The 18,356-nt window shown below is 40.2% G+C and overlaps 3 protein-coding genes across 4 annotated transcripts; 2 read left to right on the top strand and 1 right to left on the bottom strand.

Annotated features, from left to right (window-relative positions):
- Positions 1–271: 271 nt before the first annotated feature.
- ppp1r14d (protein phosphatase 1 regulatory inhibitor subunit 14D) lies at positions 272–8,386 on the top strand. Its single transcript, XM_079370538.1, has 4 exons — positions 272–721; positions 6,638–6,718; positions 7,036–7,068; positions 7,188–8,386. Exons 1-4 carry the CDS (start codon positions 542–544, stop codon positions 7,254–7,256), a joined length of 363 nt encoding a protein of 120 aa, XP_079226664.1. The 5' UTR covers positions 272–541; the 3' UTR covers positions 7,257–8,386.
- A 1,794-nt stretch (positions 8,387–10,180) lies between these two features.
- On the bottom strand, positions 10,181–13,692 carry zfyve19 (zinc finger, FYVE domain containing 19). Its single transcript, XM_079370537.1, has 11 exons — positions 13,475–13,692; positions 13,272–13,393; positions 13,135–13,188; positions 12,900–13,054; positions 12,647–12,789; positions 12,457–12,565; positions 12,074–12,292; positions 11,885–11,961; positions 11,569–11,670; positions 11,293–11,459; positions 10,181–11,072 (listed from the first exon to the last, which is right to left on the bottom strand). Exons 1-11 carry the CDS (start codon positions 13,526–13,528, stop codon positions 10,994–10,996), a joined length of 1,281 nt encoding a protein of 426 aa, XP_079226663.1. The 5' UTR covers positions 13,529–13,692; the 3' UTR covers positions 10,181–10,993.
- Positions 13,693–13,739: 47 nt separating this feature from the next.
- Positions 13,740–17,774, top strand: bub1bb (BUB1 mitotic checkpoint serine/threonine kinase Bb). 2 transcript variants are annotated; one of them, XM_079370536.1, is made up of 9 exons: positions 13,740–13,869; positions 14,729–14,873; positions 14,962–15,021; positions 15,116–15,260; positions 15,360–15,556; positions 15,644–15,807; positions 15,962–16,155; positions 16,244–16,344; positions 16,962–17,774. In XM_079370536.1, the coding sequence occupies exons 2-9, from the start codon at positions 14,731–14,733 to the stop codon at positions 17,245–17,247; spliced, it is 1,290 nt and encodes a 429-aa protein (XP_079226662.1). In that variant the 5' UTR covers positions 13,740–13,869; positions 14,729–14,730; the 3' UTR covers positions 17,248–17,774. The 2 variants fall into 2 exon arrangements, with proteins under 2 accessions (XP_079226662.1, XP_079226661.1); XM_079370535.1 differs by having other exon boundaries at positions 14,704–14,873.
- The last annotated feature ends 582 nt before the right edge of the window (positions 17,775–18,356 follow it).

Below are 18,356 nucleotides of genomic sequence, written 5' to 3'. Positions count from 1 at the left end.
GCACAAGTGTGTAAGGTAAAAGAAATAAACACCTATTCCAGTATTATGATGCCATATTTTCTAAACTGCTTGCAGTTTTTGTCCTCTCCCCCTTTTCTTCTTTTTATGGCTCTAATTGACCTATGCCCCCACTTAACTGCTATAAAATTGAGGAAGAGAGCAAAAAGCAATCACACACCCTCGAAGGTGCATGTGAACACACACCAATGCATACATAAACTCAAGCGCACGCACAGAGGCATATCTCATTACCGTCCTCCTGATAGTGCAGCCAGTGGGTGTTGCAAGAGTAGGAGGGAAGGAGAGCAAGACAGAGAAAGAGAGAGAGAGGGAGAGGACAGAGAGAGGAGAGGCAGCTTTATAGAGAGGGAGAGCATCAACAAGATAACAAGAGATACGCGTGGGAACAGCAGAAGCAGAGATAGAGAAAGAGAAGAGGAGCAACACCAGCCTGTCTGTGTGAGCGTGTATTAAGAGCTCGGTGTGTGTGTGTCTGAGCTCAGTGTGTTTCCACGGTTCTCCCCCGAGGGCCGTGGCAGCCATGGCGTCAGAACCTAGCACCCAATCCAGGGTGATGTTCCAGGCAGGAGACAAGACGCAGGAGCCTGCACACCGCAAGCTGGGGAAGCTGACGGTCAAGTATGACCGCAAGGACCTGCAGAGGAGGCTGGATATTGAGGAGTGGATCGACGGGCAGCTGCACCTGCTGTTTGACTGTGAGGTAGGGAAGGGCTGCCTCACACACACAAACACACACACACTGAGAAGGAGGTGAGGGAGAGGGAACAAGCAAGACACTTAACGGCTCATGAGTGGCTGTATGTGGTTGAACATCATATATGAGAGAATACAGCAACAGAAGAGGAAAGGGTGGAAGGCGAGCATCCCTTCACAGCTGCAATTTTTGGCACACATGCCCTCATGTGTCATCAAGCTGACTGCAGTATCAGCTGTGCAGCTTGCATGCTGGTGTTCCACCATGGTGATAAGATTACTTCGAAGATATGATTTCTTCTTGTGTTATTCGGACGCATATTGTGGTAACGCATACCGTATATGTGGTAACCCTGACAAGGCAAACAGATCACTTTAAACATTTAGTTCCAACAATTCAGAAGTTTGTTTTACACAGCATAAAGGAGGGTAAATAAGATACTTAGAGCTGTAATATTAGGAGGAAGAGAAGAGGAGGAAGCAGCCAAACAATATTACTTCCTTAACGCAATAAAAATGTCATTAAACAAAGTTTAGAAGGGGAATGATGGCATTATGTCAACATTTTAGTGTGTGTGCCTTGTTGTTCTCTTTACACACGTGTTCTTCTGGTCATTCAATAACGATGCATGCAAATCTAAATAGCTCCTATGAATTTCCCTCCACCAGGGATATAAATTTATATTAGCACAGTGCATGTAAAAACGAGATGCAAAGTGGAAATGTGTTCTAATTATTCCAACCATGGGCTAATGAATGGCCTCATTACCTAGATGTTATTATTAATAATGTACAGGGGAAATATAAGAGGATATCAGCCAAACACACACTACGACCTCCAGGACTCCACTCCTGTAACCATGGGATAAAATCCAATTATGTCAGAGGCTCCATATTGATTCACTTGGCATTCTCCGAGGGGAAACCATGGCAACAGATGTCTCCTCGTCCACATGAGGCAGCATGGCATGGTGGTATTAGGGGTGTCTGTTGAGCATGATATTGCGAATGACAATGCAGATTTGAAGACAAAACCTCCTCTGTTTAGTGCTGGGGACGGCAGCAACAAACGGTATCGCCTTTAATTTAACTGCACAGAAACCCTTGGCTGCAGACGGCCTTGACATCTCTGATGATCTCTCACCCTGCCAGGGAGCCCCATGTATAACATATAATGCTAATGCTGTGTAGCATTAGCTAGCATTTATACCCTTCTTATTAGTTGGCTGACATTCTGAGCTGAACAGCAAATCTCGAGATTTATATCAAGAGAAATGTAGAGCTTTTGATTTACATTTTTTAAAAGCACTTTGGTTGCAGCCAGGGGCAATATTTGTTTTATTATTTTGCCTAAATTTTTCTCGCCATAACTCTTTTTTACGAGTTCCTTCAATTTTAATGGCAGGCTTTCTTGTGGCAATATATGGTAATATGCTTGTAGAGCTGGGGGAAGAATAAATAAATAGTAAAAACTAGGACATAAGGACAACAACAACAAAAAAACTATCTGAAGTCTTACTGTGCACTCTTTTAATACTTTGTCCCAGAGACATACAATTATTTAATGTCTGCAACGTTTGCTGTTGCATGATCTGATTGTCACATACACAGATAGTGTTTATTTGCATTAGCTTCGTGTAGACTTCATCGTGGCTGCTCCATGTGCACCGGCCAGAGTGATGAATTTTGCATGGGCTCAGGGGAAGGTTACTCTGTTGGTTCTCTGAGTCTTCCGCGTGGAAGCATTTACCATCAGTCCCCTGTGTCACCACTTGAATTATTTAGCTGCATCTCTAATTTATACAAATGCGGCCTCAGTCTGGAGTCACTACTTTCTTTGCGAACTTCACACCTTTTGAGAAAAAGTAAACTAAATGGGTTTTTTTTATTAGACGGCAGCAAACTGCTGAGCCATTTCGAGGATTTGTCTTTGTCACTTCTCACCTGTGCACTGACGCGAGTGGCCGCACATTCAGTAGCTCCGTCTCTAGAAGGTCAGCACTTTGTTTCTAAGGCTCTTAACTGTTTACAGGTCTCTTTCAATAAGCACATACGTGTTCTCTCCTTCACAGGTTATGTACATTTATGCTATATAAGCATAATTCTAACGCTAATGTTCTATCTATCACAACATTCATATCATGTAAACTAATGCTTATTTCTTGAAGACATGCTGTATTGTAGACTCCAAGTAATCACTTTTTCACAGGTTGTAATTCTAATTTGGGAACTAGTCTGCTATTATATAACTGAACAACACGATTTGGATCTATTTTCCATCTTAAATGGAGTGAATGTTTTGATCAGAGAGCCCTTTGTGCCTCTGACAGGAAGAGGACGGGGGCTGATTACGGTATTTACTTATTTTTAGCCGGTGCGGCTTATATCCAGGTGCGCTCAATAGTACGGAATTTACGGTAGTTTAACACAAACTGGCATCCTCTTGAAACAGCTAGGTTTCCTGGGCATGGTTTCCTTTTTTGTTATAACAACAAATCAAAGTGTGCATGTAATAGCACCACAAAAATGTTGATGTTATCCTGATTTCTAAAATACTAATGATAATGATAAATATGGTTGCATTTAAGGTTGTAAAGCCAAGTCGATGTCCTTCAATGAGCTACAAAACCACCGTCAGCATAAAGACTGCCTTTTTCTATCACTATGTTTATATAGTTATCTATAATGTCTGAACCTGCTGCCACAGGGAGGTGGATGATAAACAGCATGCTACAGAAATTGCCTGTTTTTATAATTTTTGAAAGCAAAAAAAAAAATCACAATCACAATTACTGACACATACATTACAGACTGTTGAAAAAAGAGGATGACAAAAAACGATACAGGCCAGCCCAAATAAAATGACTGAGCCCTTGAACGGCCCAGTAAAAGAGCCTTACCCAGATGTCATTTGATAATATCAACATGTGCAAAGTGGACCAGTACCGTTAACGCTCGCCTTTTGACTGTCATCTTCTGCCTGGCTCCAATCAGCTTTTGGAGCAGACTAAAATAGTCTTAGGTCCTGGCATGGTGATACACAGTTCAACACTACTAGCTTGACAATTCAGTTCAATAGGCCCGAACACTATGTTATCATTACAGGAAAAAAGGCTAATAGCATTTTAAGAAGTGGGGATTTAGGTTTGGAAATGGGTAACAAACACAAAATATGTCTTGATGTTGTTTTAATAAGTGTTGCAGAATATGGTTTGATTGATGTAACTTAGGATGGACCGTGTCTTTGCTGACCTCCATGGAGCCTGACCCTAAAAATATTTCCCCTTTTCCCCCCTTATGGATGGCCTTGCTTATGTACAGGACCTCAGGACTGCAAAGATATGTGAGATTTGTCCACAGGGGTGGCAATACTGACAAAAACAGAAGTGTCTCACATGAGCTCTACAGGAGAAGTTTCATATGTTGGATATGATTATTTTTTCTTTGATCAAACTACAGCACAAAAGTGTTCATTCAATATGAATCTACATTCAGCAGTTGGTTAGCTTAGCATAGCACAAGAACTTAAGGAGGAAATTGCTAGAATTGCTTTATTACAAAGTACAAAAAAAAAAGCATACATCTTCGATGGATCGCTTGAGAATATCTAAAGACAATTTCAATGCATGCTGTATTTCTTGTTTGAAGAGTTGACAGCCTCTCCTATGATTGAAACTAAAGGAATATTAGATCATGGCCAAATGGATTGAGATCCTGAAATGGGGAGAAAAATTGATTCAGTAGACTCCATGATCATTGTGTGCATTAATGCCTTTTAGAAAATGCTAAAAGCAGAGTGGTATATATATTTACCAATTAGAGTAGTTATGGCAAAGGCCACTTTGTTTATGGAGATCATTTTGGTTTATCTTGAGTTCAATGCACATAGTTAATATTAAGATGACTTGCTGAATAGGTTTTGTGCCTTAATTTGCAACAGAAATGTCTCTCTTGTGGTGGACCAAGAATGCACATTGACTTGAAATGATCACCAAAATAATTAGGAACTACGAAAAGGTGACTCAATTTGACTCAATTTGATTATGTCGTTCATAAGTACTCTATTAGAAAAACTGTGTGCCTAGTGATTGGTCGGTAGTGCGATTTTTTTTGCCTGACTGGAGTAACCAGGTCAACCCATGCAGATAATTTTGAATTTAAAATTCTAGTGGGGTCATCTTATCTTGAAAAAAAAAATCCAACTGCTTATTTAGGCTGCATCTGTATCCCCTGTCTTAAACTGCAATCCTCTGAGAACCACTTTGGTATTCATGAATTCCAGTGATTAGTGCCAACATTCATTTTAGCTTCAGTCTGTTGCTTTTAACTTCAAAAAGTGCTGCTGAGACTTAGCAGCCTGGAGGCCTCATTAAAATGCTCTTCTGCTCTGACAATGAAGGTAACTTTCAACAAGCTGGAAAGTACAGCTGCGTACAATTTTAAATACTGAAAAGTTACTGCACGGGTCATTGTGTTTTTCCAAGTCTGCTCCTCTCATTGACATTCAGAGATGCTCTGCGTGGTCCTGCAGTCACAAGCAGCATTTTTGGAGTATACCTCCCTTTATGTTCATCACTAATGTACCTCGCTTTTACATGCATGTGTTAGTATGAGAAGCATTTTCAAGTCAGATGCAACTAATGGGAATAGCGTAATTGTCCTTGTTAATACGCCTAAAATCAACAATAAAACATTATGTATAGCACTATATTATAGCTTATTTGGTTATTTCCTATTATAGGACCGTAAACTCTTAACTTTTTAGATACAAGCGCCTGCAGCCTCACACAGTAGAGCTAGTAAACCAAATCTCACACACATCACAGAAACGTGTGTGTCCTGCAGACATCAGCAGAATCACACGGGGCCCAAACTGGCAGAAAGTATCAATTAGAGGAGGCACAGGGGACTCTGAAGGTGGGTCCATCTATTCTACTTCTCAGCACTTCCACATTGATTGGCTCTCTCCTCATCCAGAAAGCTCTGTGAGCCCTTATCCTCAGTGGCCATGAAAACTCCCGAACCGGAAAATATTCTCCTCAAAAATAGGCGCCACTTGTCAAACACGAGTGTTCACCTGCTGACGCTAGATATCTGAGTGTACAGAAATCCTTTCCTATCAACCTCAGAAAATAAAGAGCAGATAAAAGCTTGGGATGTGGATTGATTACTTTGACTTTCCCAAATGAAGTCTGTGCTTATATATTTATTTTTTCACAATCTTTACATTAGTGTGGCATTAAACTTTTCATAAGCTGCCAGACACTTTAGTTTAGTTAATGCTTACCTCTCAGGATTTAAAAAAAAAAAAAAGTTTCTCAGGCACAGCTTTTCAGGCTAGCGAGTTTGACTTTAACTTTCAGTTCAGTATAGTACAGGGAACATTTCTGAGAGGAGTTTATTCCTCAGAAAGTGTTTCAACCGGAAACTACCTCTTCAGCCTGAACTAAATTGAAGCAGGGTAAATCATCCATGAAATCTCATGGTAGCATGTGGCAAGTATGGCCTCATTGTGCCTCTCTGGCTTCATGCCTCAGTGCTCCTGAAATTTGCTTATGTGAACAGAAGATCACAATCATAGCTTCAGCGAATAATCAAAAGACATACCCAAACAGTGTTCATTCTTTTTTCAAAAATACTGTGAACATGTTTACCAGAAGGCGTGACGGTCTTTTGCTTGAGTCAATAGACCATATATACTGCTGAAGTGTCCTGTTGCATCACATCCAGGCACACATCTTCTACTCTTTCTGACTCTGCTCAGTGGTGTGGACACTCAAACCACACGAACTGATAGGCTGGCACGAAGCTCACAATGTTCAATGCTGGCACTAGCTTTTTGGAGCATGAAGGAATACACATGTAGGCAATATAGCTATGGGGGGGAAACCATCTCTGACTTTTGTATCTCTCTGATTTATAGGAGGAGGAGATCCCAGAGTTAGAGATCGACATAGACGAGCTCTTGGAACTGACAGATGAGGGTCAGAGAACCCGGCTGGAGGTGAGACTGTGCAAGTTATCTTAAAAGGACTAAAAAAGCAAACATTTACAGCTTTTAAACGGATTGCATCTCTTGTAAGTTATTGTTTTGAAAAACCAAAGTTCAGCCTGCATTCCAGATCTCGAGGATCTTGACCCTTTTCACACATTTTCCTGCTGCATGACTGGTTACATATCTAACTATTTGCAATGTGGGTTTATAGCTTAACAAACACTTGACCCTTTCTGGAACTTAGTTCAACAATGTTTGCAGTTAAAAGGCAATGGCCTAAATTGTCTGTAAGCTGATTGTGTTTTTTTTTTTTTTTTTTTTGTTAGGAGTTGTTGCAGGAATGCGGGAAGCCAAAAGAGGTGAGACTAAATATACATCGATGTAATCTACACCAAAGTCTATACAAAATGTCATCTCTTGTGTCTTTAAAAGCTACATGTGGAGAATCCAACAAAATTTTCTTCCATCCTTCCCACAGGACTTTATCAACGGACTGCTCTACAGGATAAAGGGTCTACGCAAAATGTCAGGTCCCTTGAAGAAATAAATAGGTCAAATAAAGAATTGAGACACTGTGGAGCATGTCTATGAGACTCTCCCTCTGCCCCTTCCACTCCCCAACCCATCCCTGGGTCCGCATAAGCCTAACACCAGAGCAGACAAGTTTTGAATGGATTTATTTTTATTATTTCACTTTAATTTATGAATTTATGGACTAAAATTACACTTTTTTTCTCCCATAAACAAACCAATAATGCACATGTGATAAAAAGCTGTACTATGACTCAGACGGACGTTGTTGTTTTTTTTGTGTGTGTGGGTAAGACTGTAAATTTTCAGTTGTCTATTTATGTACATAAGACTTTTTTTTTGTCCTGATAACAGTGTTGTATGTTGAAATAAAGTGGGACATTTTCAAGACACGGCTGTTGATGCTTTATGGAAAAAGACACATCTGATATTCAACTAAGTGGTTATCCAACAGTGCTGTGTCATCAGTTATTATTCATTTCACAGATAAATAAATACTGACATGTCCCTTATGCTAATCAAATTACAGTACCAATTAAGTGATCCTGTTACCACATGTACCCTTTATAACTGCTTTAAAACACTCTTCCAAGCCTTTACAGAACAATAATAAACGTCCTACTGTCCAGAGACAACGTTAAGACTTTACAGTAGTATGGCTCTCAGCACATCTTTTACAGAACACAGGCTTTTGTTTTTCCAGGTGGACATTTTTCAGCAGAAATGCAATGAGATGTTGACATGTCAGCTCTAGGAGTAAACACAGTGAAATCAGCAGCAGGAAGAGTCCATTAAGTATGCATCCATTACTCTACTCATCCATTTCCTGTCTGTGGTGCGTGTCTGACATGGCCAGAAAAGGCAAACACAGTAACAGCCTCCATGCAAACCTTAATGGAGCAAAGGCCCCAAAGGAGAGTGTAATTATGGTTTCCTCTCCTTTAGCTTGACAGTAATGCACACTGATGAAACAACACTCCGGCCTTCTCTCTGTCATACACAGAGGGTCTTTTGGCTACAGGATCCATTATAGTCATTTACTGGTTTTGCCCCACTTATATACTATACTTTGTGCTTTTCTGACACAGAGGCCATCAATACTGCCTGGGATGGGGGTTTTTTCATCAGTGATTAAAAAAAAAAGAAGACTCTTTTTGTATGTCTCAGCCACCTAGTCAAGTTACAGTTTACATCCAGCAGTATATGCACAGAGTTAAAGTGTAACGGCAGGCCTGGATGGTAGTTATATTTGTGTAGGGAAAATACTTGAAACCATACACAAAAAAGTACCGTAAATTCCGTACTATTGAGCGCACCTGGATATAAGCCGCACCGGCTAAAAATAAGTAAATAAATGTATTTGTACATATATAAGCCGCACTTGATTATAAGCCGCAGGTGTCCACGCTATAACAGACGTAGGCTACCGGTAACATCCGCAAATACTGTAGCGTCCGTACGGACGTTAAAGGACGACGAGAGCGTTCAAATAATAACTTTTAATAACCCGATCACTGTCGGCCGTGACCACGCCGTTTACAGCAGAGAACAAAACCATAACTTGCCGTAACAATCCAACTCTCTCCCCCAGCGTTCTCTCATACAGCCACTCAACACGTTCTCGCTGGTGCATTCACTGACTCTCCACATAATCGGAATTATGAACACATTATCAACTACTGACTTTACAACATGAACCGTTACAATACGAAGCCTAGCCGACGGTGTCTGTAACACGGCTGATGAAAAAGATGACCGTAATATATTTCACAAGAAAAAGTCCATCCATTCACTGCCTCAGAATGACTTCATTACTCACTTCCTCAGTCTCTGTTGTTGCTGTCAGTGTCATCTTAACGTGCAGCAGCTCTGTTAGCTTCTTTGACAGCCAGGTCGATCGCCTTTAACTTGAAAGCTGCATCATATGTATTTCTCCGTGTGTTTTCCATCATGAGGGTGCGTGCATGAAGCGCAAAATGACTGATATTAAGATCCGACGTGACGAAGTCAAATGTTTTTGCGGCACAAGCTCATTGTCCCCCATAAAAAATCCATGCATTAGCCGCACCGGAGTAGAAGCCGCAGTGCTCGAAGTGTGAGAAAAAAGTAGCGGCTTATAGTCCGGAATTTACGGTAGATAAATTTTTTTGTTTGCCATTGTTTCGTCTACTTTTTACAGGAAAGGTCATATCACAACCATTCAAAGAAGAGACAATACACCAGAGAAGGTCACTCCGTTTCTCTGCAGAGCATGTGATCATTAGTAGATCATTCTAAAGACAAAAGAACAAACCGCCACATGTATATGAGAGGGCAGCATGAGGGGAGGTGCTACACATAGTTTTTTTTAAGTCAGATTTATAAAAAAAAAAAAAAAAACATTTTTACGCCCTCAGATCTTTGATTCGATATTATCAGTGGTAATAGTCATACGTCCAAATGGATGTTTGTTGCAAATTTCCAAATAGATTTCTTCCCTCTGTGATTTGTGAGACATCACTGCCAAAAAATTTGGAGAGGAATGAAGGAGAGAAAAAGGGTTATTCCAGGACAATATGATGCCACTGTGAAGTTCAGCTTTTAAGTTTTCAATAAAAATGTAATCACTTAATTTGAAACATTTAAAAACTTTTAATTTCTGGAGTGATGGCTCAAAATTTGATTTTGAGATGTCAAAGTGAAATTTGACCCCCTAAATCAAGTCAGATCCTCTTTAAGTCAAAGTGGAAGTTTATGGCACTTAAATTAATCTTTCTGGGCATTCTTGAGGAATTGCATTAACAGGAATGTGACATCAGGAAGGACTAAGGACACTAAAACCGAACATGATCAGCCACAACTGCGGCCCATGCAGAGGTGGTTAAAAAAAGTCTTCCGTGTTAAAAATATAACAAAAAAAAAAAAACAGCATTCCTTCAGAGACGTGACACGACACCTAACACTTCTTCAGCCTTTATAATAAAATTACTCACAAGGACAAGAAAGGCAATACTCATGTCGGACTCACAGCCAAACATAGATTACAAGAGTGACTGCAGTCGCTGCCAAAAGAAAACAAAGCCCTCAGTAATCCTTTTATACAGACTCCTCTGTACTCCTTCAGAGCCGAGCTGACAGCAGTCTGGGATCGAACATCATCCCAGATGAGCATATGATGCGTCTGCTTGCAGTATGCGTAGTCTAGATTTTTTTTTTTTTTTTTAATTCAAATGGTGACAAATGCAATGTGCGTCTGTGATGAGCCTTTGTTGCCTCCGCTAAGTAGGACAAGTGACGTAAAAAAAAAAACTTACAACCTTAAGTGTGCAGTGTACTGAATATCAACACTGTCTAGCAGCCTAGGACAGACTTTAAGTTTTATACATTACAGAAAGAAATAGTAGCTATATTTCTCACATTGTGAATATTAATTACCTTTTTTGATTAAGTTATGACTACTTCTAAGCTTTTCTGTGCCATAAATATAACCCACTGTTGGTTTATCTGTTAGTAAGCAGATGCTTGTCTTTGTGCAGTCTCCAAAATGCACGTTTTAAACCACTTAAGACTGATTGAATGCGATAAGTGGGTGTCAAAATGAAGAGATCTTGCTCGTTTCTGATGATAGGTAGTATTTAAATCTACTCAGTCTTTTTTTTTTTTTTTGTACCACTTATAATAGTTCTCTAAAGTCTAAAGCACAAATCTAACAGGTCGAAAGGACTGGCGTCTAATAAGGCAAACTTCTTCAGCACAGATTCATCTGTGCAGCTATCATGTCTTCCTCTTCTTCTTTGGTGCAGTGTAGTTTGTGGTGCGATGCTCCATCCTGTCATATTTATCATGGCCTTCCCTGAGGGGGGTAATGGAGAATGGATTGATAATTTATCACACTAAATACTTGATATTCATGCTGCTTAACAGTATGGTAGCTGCCTGCCTATATTATATCTAGGTCATGGTATGTGTTCCGAATCACAACCATCCTTCTTTGGCGGCCGAGTAAATATTTGGTGGCCCCTAAGATTCTAAATTACAGCCTCTCTTCTTATAATCAAAGGTCGTTACTACACCTGAAGCAGCGGCTGCAGTACAGATCTCCATCACAGGTGTGACAGCGAAGTGTGGCGTCTTGGTTACAGATGCAGCACCAGGGAAGCTCTTCTTCGTCGTCACTGTCTGAAGGCTGATGTGCAACAGCAGCTGAGGAAGTCCGACTCTTGGTTGCTTGAGCATGAATCTTTTAACACATTACATGAACACAGGATCTAATGTCATTCACTTAAATTGTGTAAAAAAAAAAAAAAAAAAAAAGATAACGTTTTTGTATCAAGGCTGTTGTTCTATACCGGTTTCTTTGAGGTTTTTTTCTTCTCTGTGTTCTTCGGTCCACTTTGTTCTAAGGGTATGTTATAGCCACTGGCTTCATCCAATGCAGCTTCCTCAGAAAGCTGGAACAAACATTTTAAACAGAGGTGACTCCGGTTGTATTCATGACAAATTATTAATGGCATAATAGCAGCCCCTTGTGGCCTTCTAAACTGGTCCTGGTCACATCACAGCTATCTTTGAAATGTCATATGTACTAATCTATAACAATTTTATCATGCAAGATGTATTATAATCTACATTACAGTATAGGCAGTATTTTTATCAGCCACTAACCTGTTTTAAAACTCTCCTCACAGCTTCTTCCTCAGTCTCCTCCTCACTGTCAGGATGCTGAAAGTCCTCCATAGTAACTACACATGACATGATAAATGCAACCGTGACAGAACAAGCATTCTGATGTGAAGTCCATTCTAAAAGATAAGGTGGAGAAATGAGAGATCCACAATCTGTGTGTGTCTGTACCTTTGTCTGGGTCCTGCCCCTTCAGGTGCGCCAGCCTCTTGGCCATGTCAAGGATCTGATCCTGGGTATGTCGCTCATTCCTCAGTTCCTCCATAGCCTCCTCCAGCAGACGGGTCTTATCTGCCTCGAGCTGCTTGACCGCCTCTTCATTCTCCTCTAAATTCTCAGTCACTGTTCCGTCCTCCCCCTTGTTGAGATCATTCATACGGCTATCTACGTCTGCAAACCAATTAATATGTTTGAGTCCGTTAAATACAAAATAAATGTAAATGTTGGTGTCTGAAACAAATGATATAACAGACATAGAGTATGTATAAGAGTATGTTGTGTATGTGTATTCGTCATTCAATTAATGTAGGTAAATGTAATGAGTAGGATATTACTGCATTCTGGACTTGATTGCTGGTTGTCAATGGCAACTTCCGCAGTCATCTGATTTAACAGATCATTGGCTTGCTCAGTTTGAGTCCTGTTTTCTGGAGGCTTGTGCACCTGTTTGATAAGCAAAGATGCATACTGGGTAAGCATTCTATCCAAGAGACAAACCCATTACATTACATGGAATTAGCTTACTGGTGGTGGGGCTTGAGATGGGGCAGGTTGACCTTGCAGAACAGCCAGACGGTCCTCCATCTCCCCAAAAGAAGGCACTGGCTGGGTGGGAGCTTTCAGAGCAGCAAGGCGAGCCTCAAGCTCTTTCTCAGAGGGGATAGACTCTGAGGAAGAGGAAAACGCTTAAAATGGCTTTTGCCACATGTGGAAATTGGATTATTGAAGATGTCATATTACATCTAAAATGTGAGTGCAACATATCTAATTCTATTACTTGGTTTAGTGTCTTCTTTCAGATTTTGAAGTCTTTCAGCAATTGCCTGGTCTTCTCTGCTCAGTCCTCTGGTGGGTACAACGATGTTCCTGTTGCTTCCATGTGCAGGCTTTGATGAATGTCCCTGCTGTTTGGCTTCAAGTGCAGCCACTCGTCTGTAACAATGTGATCATCAGCTATGGTGAAGCTGCTGAGCTAACAAAGTAATTATTTCTTCAGTTCATCATATACTCACTTTTTATAATTTTCAGGGGGAGACCATTTGCCAGCACTGTTGGGAGGTGCTCCGCTGATATTAAAGACATCAAGATTAGCTAAAATGACTGTCATTTTTAGTTACACTCAGATCATTTTGTAAGGTTCGACCTTTACCTTGTCAGATGAGCATGGCACTGTTTGCAGACCTTCTGCTGGGTGTTTCCACATCGAGGCACCACAGCACTGAGAGTCAAACAGCTGGAGCAGAATGAGTGTCCGCAGTTCTTACAGCCCACCTGTGATCGTGATGATTACACCGTATATAACACTGTTTGTTTAGTTTGTGCATATCAGTAAATAAACCAGCAGGGTCTTACCTCCTTCTTGAAGAGACTGAACTTTGCAGTACAACAATAACAACGGTTGTCCATCCTGACACTTGCAGAGAGTCATAAGACAGTGATCTTATAATGACTGATAAAGACTTGCGTGTATAAAAAAAAGAAGATTTGACCTTATAATCTTTCTTTTTCTTGACTCTTTCAACCATTTAACGTTTCTTTAATCAGTACAGGAAGCATTCCGGAAGATAAATTGTGACTCTTTTCTACAACTTCCGCTGTTTTGGTTCCTCCAATCAGATGTCTCCGTATCGTCTCGCGGTCCCTGTTCAAAACACACAACTGACCGCGGCAGGATTTCTGTTCAAACAAAGCCACGAAGTTTCTGCTGTAACAAGCTGAGAACGATACTGACGGAGAGTTTTCAAGCGGTATGAAAAACTCACATTTTTAGCCCACCAGTGGTTTATTTATATACTGAGGAGATTTTAATAAAATGTGAACAACGGCGAGAACTGTCGAGCTAGTGCTAACATAGCTAGCTAGTGGAGCACGTCGTTCAGTAGTATGAGCAAGAAAAATATTATAAAAGATAATTCCATAAGTCATTTACAGCAGTGTTCACCAGGTTCATTTATATGTTAATCCATATAATTATTCATAGTGTATTTACAGCTAACTCCCTTCACTGACCGAAGCACGCTTAGGCGTGTGTGTGTGTGTGTTACTGATGTATTTCATTGATAATACATGTTACGTCTAAAGACTCAATTGTATATTTACGAATAGCACTGATATCTAAATGATTCAGGAATCAACAGTAATTTCTGAGGGTATTACATTTCAATCAGACGTTTGTGTGTAATGTTTAGAATCATTTTATCATCACTTTATAAAAACATATCAACATGTGTATACACACATATATACACACACAAATACAAACGTACACTTCTACTGCTGTTGTACAACATAATAAATCAGACTGTTTATTGTGAACACTTATATATCTGACCAGCAGTCCATAATTCCCAAAGGTTACAAGTATGTATTGGATGAAATAGGTACAAAGGCAGGAATCTACATTTTCTTTATAAATTGCTTTAAAAATCACTTATCAAACTTGGAAGTCTCAGGAAATAAAACCATATACATAAATGTTTGTTTAGTGGCTCATAATTTAAAGCAAAAAAAAAAAACAGGAAATATTTCATTAAAAAAACAAATAAAACATCTTTGAGTTTCTGTTTTTCTTCTTCCTCTAGGTATTGCGTGATTTTTTAATTTCAGCAATGGCCGAAGGTGGAGATGTGGACTGGGAGCTTAGCAAAGAAAACATACAGCCACTGCGGCGGGGCAGAGCCATATCAGCCTTACATCAAGCTCTCAGTCAAAACCAGGATGGGCTCAACTCTGCTATCAACCAACAGAGACAGTACGGGTGCTCTTTAAAGCATGTTTTAGGATTTATGTTGTAATATTCTCACTGGATGATTAAGAATTTTGGGCTTTTGTTTCTTAAGGGCCTTTGAGTCTGAGCTTCGAATGTATGAAGGAGATGATCCACTTGATGTTTGGGATCGGTAAGTGAAATTTGTAAACAAGTGATCTAATACGTGCTGCTCCGAAATAGAAGAGGTTTCATTTCTAATCGTCACATGGTGTTGTCTTTTACAGCTACATTAAGTGGACTGAGCAGACCTTCCCTCAGGGAGGAAAGGAAAGCAACCTCTTCACACTGCTGGAACGAGGTGTTACCAGATTCACAGAGGAAAAGAAATATCACAACGACCCACGTTATGTTGACCTCTGGATTAAATTTGTACGTGTAATATTAAGTCCCCTGACTTAATTTTTATTGCTATAGCAAACTAATGCAGCTGTAATAACTTTTGCCATCTGTTGTCTTGTGTGTCATCAGGCAGAGAATTGCCCTGAACCCCTGGAAATTTACAGGTACATGCAAGCACAGGAGATAGGAGTCACACACGCATCCCTCTACATAGCTTGGTCCGAGGAATATGAGAATCAGGGGAACTACCGAAAAGCAGACCTGGTCTTCCAGGAGGGATTCAAGAAGTGTGCCGGGCCGCATGAGAAGCTCCTGCAGTTTCACAAGTATGGATTCGTCCTTGTAAAGTTTGAGTTACTGTTTAAAATGCATAATACATGCCCATTCAATCATTTCTGTATCCTCATTCGTAGGGCTTTGCAGGCACGTGTGTCCCGCAATGTGATGAAGAATATGGAGGAAGATGACAGTGAGGATGAGCCTATACAACCTGAGAGAGTTTCTCTTGCTGACCTCAAACACAGAGGGAAGAAAAAGGCCATCGCACCCATCAACAGAGCTGGTTCCGCAATCAGAAGTAAGCACTTGAATAAACAAATGAAATCTGTTGTGAGCACACGTGAATAGTGTTGACATCATTTAAAATGTATCGTAGTTTCAGATAAGATAATCCTGTATTCATCTCACAGACGGAGACATTTACAGTTTGATCCCTTTTTTTAAAAAAACAGGTGTTTCTGGAGGACTGCCATCCCAAGGCGGCCCTGTCTTGGGTAACGCTTCAAACAGTCGGTTGCTGATCTTTGATGAGAGCAAAGCTCAAAGTGCTGGCCCTTCGGAACCAAAGTTGGAGTCGTGGATGGCTCCCCCCTCTTCGAGGGCGAAGGAGAATGAGCAGAGGACAGAAAAATGGTGTGACGTGAAGGTACGAGTGCAGCGGGTGTTTTGCTCACGCTGATTTTAATGTCTTGAGTGAAACCGCGTGACGTCAACTCAATGTGCATGTACCACAGATGCCACAGAAGTCCAAATTTGGGCGCACTGTCATGGCTCCACCACCTCCCAAACCCACCTTCCAACCATTTGTGGAGGAGTCAGACCAGCCACCAACCATGTGAGTGACCTGAAGAATCTAACTTTTCTCTGGAGCTTTGATCCATTGCTTTATAAAACATGTTACTTTGCTAACGATTAAAAAAAAAAAAAAAACATTTTTCTGATATTAATGACTCACTGAAACATTCTTGTAGCAACCACTCCATTGGGATGATCTGCTGCTTTTGTCTGTCACATATTGTTTTATTTTACAGAAGTAAAGAACTGATTATGAAACCTCCATTATCTAGAATGCTTGTCCCGTTCAGAGGACAACATGCGATGTACACCCTGGACTGGTCGCCTGTATCAGTTAACTACTCATTGTACATTTTTAGCATCAAAGAGAAGCGGAATACGAGTTTATTTAGTAAATTTTACACACATGTACAGGACAGGACAAAGATATAAGACACGTCGCTGCGTCCTTTCTCCTCCTTTTATTATGAGATAAAAACATCCCTTTTGCACTTTGGTCTGTTTCCATTTCACAAAAGCAGTTATTTAATAAACTCAACTAACATAAAGACCTCTTCATGATTAATGTCAGGGTTATGTTTTTACATAGTTTACGCTTCTTAGACTGTACATGTACCATCCAATTGATTGCTTTGGCCTCTTCCTTGTCACACTTAGGACTCCATGTAAGATCAACCCGGCAGTGAACACAGTTTTATCGTCTCGTAAGCCCTGCAGAGAGGAAACTCCTCTGAAGAGACTACAGGAGCACCATCAGCAACAGATGGAAGCCGAATCCGGAAAACTGCAGGAGCAGAGCATGTACTGTAAAGAGCTGCTGCTCAGTGGCGCCACTGAGTTCTGCTTTGAGGAAGTACGTGCTGAACGGTACTTCAAAAAGACGCAACAGGAAGGCAGAGTTGAAAAGGATCAAGCGAGAGCTAGCTGTTCGTATGAGTCTTAACAAGACAGCGCTCCAGCTCTTTCCCATAGACTTTGACTATCATTCAGTAAAGACTTGACTCGTAAGTATCATGTAACTACTGCTTTGTGTTGTTTGCCTTACTCCAGTTTCTATTCTCTTCATGGAAATTGAGGTCTCAGAATGGTCAAAAAAACAACATTTTACAGAGACCAGCCAAAGTTCCATTATTTTGAGCAGATGGTTTCACAGAGACACAACTTGTGGAGCACCTGGACATTGTTGTTTTTTTTTTTAATTCAGTATAAATCAACACAAACAGGCAATAGCCTGAAATTAGCATCTACACATTTTCAACAAAGCCATTTAAACTACTGGCACTATATGCATGTCATAGGTCAACCCACTGTATATACTAAACACCTCAAGTCTGATGCAGAAATACTGCTGGCTTTTTGCTAAATTTCACTCTGAATACAGTCCTCGATTATTCAAGGTTTATTATCCCTGTGACAGAGCAGTTTGTTTTGCAGTCAGCAGTAAAAGACATTCATACAGCCAGCAATCAGCATACAACACAAAAAGGACACTGAGCAGAAAAAGAGTCTAATTAACAATAAAAAATGCAACAGATAAAAACAGATTTGGCTCGACTGCACCTAGAGAACTTGCTGTAACGTTGTAGCTGAAACCCGACTGTCAGAAGTCTGTGACCAGAATAGAAACCACAGATGAGTTTATCACATTCTGTTTTTGTACCCTTTAAAAACACTTTGTTCTTAGAACTTTTATTTAGTTGGCTGACTTGTTTTGTATGTGTGTTTTTTTAACATCTGATAGAGGGCGTAGGTGAGTGGACTCCATCTGTTTTTTTTTTTGTTTTTTTTTTATGTCCCATTTTGAGTTCAATGTCCCTTTTAAGGCCGTTATTCATTGATGTTCAATAAACGTGTTACAACATCTTGCTGATAACTCTATGTTTTTTGGGGTTGTCTTATAAATACACTGGGGTAGATGATATGAATACACTGTCAGCAGGGGGCATGTGAGGGCAAGTGTTGTACCATTACATTAACAGTGCTGATCTTTAATCCTTTTATAGGAGTCAACACAGTTACAACTAAAAACAGCCAAGATTTTATTTAAAGAGT

Source organism: Symphodus melops (genome assembly GCF_947650265.1).
Source record: "Symphodus melops genome assembly, chromosome: 19".
NCBI lineage: Eukaryota > Metazoa > Chordata > Actinopteri > Labriformes > Labridae > Symphodus > Symphodus melops.
This window is presented reverse-complemented; position numbering and strand designations above follow the sequence as displayed.

Coding starts and splice junctions, on each gene's coding strand:
- bub1bb (XM_079370536.1), top strand. CDS start 14,731: ATGGCCGAAGGTGGAGATGTGGACTGGGAGCTTAGCAAAGAAAACATA. Junction 15,022..15,115: donor CCACTTGATGTTTGGGATCG/GTAAGTGAAATT, acceptor TGTCTTTTACAG/CTACATTAAGTGGACTGAGC. Junction 16,156..16,243: donor AAAAATGGTGTGACGTGAAG/GTACGAGTGCAG, acceptor CATGTACCACAG/ATGCCACAGAAGTCCAAATT.
- ppp1r14d (XM_079370538.1), top strand. CDS start 542: ATGGCGTCAGAACCTAGCACCCAATCCAGGGTGATGTTCCAGGCAGGA. Junction 722..6,637: donor ACCTGCTGTTTGACTGTGAG/GTAGGGAAGGGC, acceptor TCTGATTTATAG/GAGGAGGAGATCCCAGAGTT. Junction 6,719..7,035: donor GTCAGAGAACCCGGCTGGAG/GTGAGACTGTGC, acceptor TTTTTTTGTTAG/GAGTTGTTGCAGGAATGCGG.
- zfyve19 (XM_079370537.1), bottom strand. CDS start 13,528: ATGGACAACCGTTGTTATTGTTGTACTGCAAAGTTCAGTCTCTTCAAG. Junction 11,460..11,568: donor AAAAAACCTCAAAGAAACCG/GTATAGAACAAC, acceptor ATGTGTTAAAAG/ATTCATGCTCAAGCAACCAA. Junction 11,073..11,292: donor TACTGCAGCCGCTGCTTCAG/GTGTAGTAACGA, acceptor TACCCCCCTCAG/GGAAGGCCATGATAAATATG.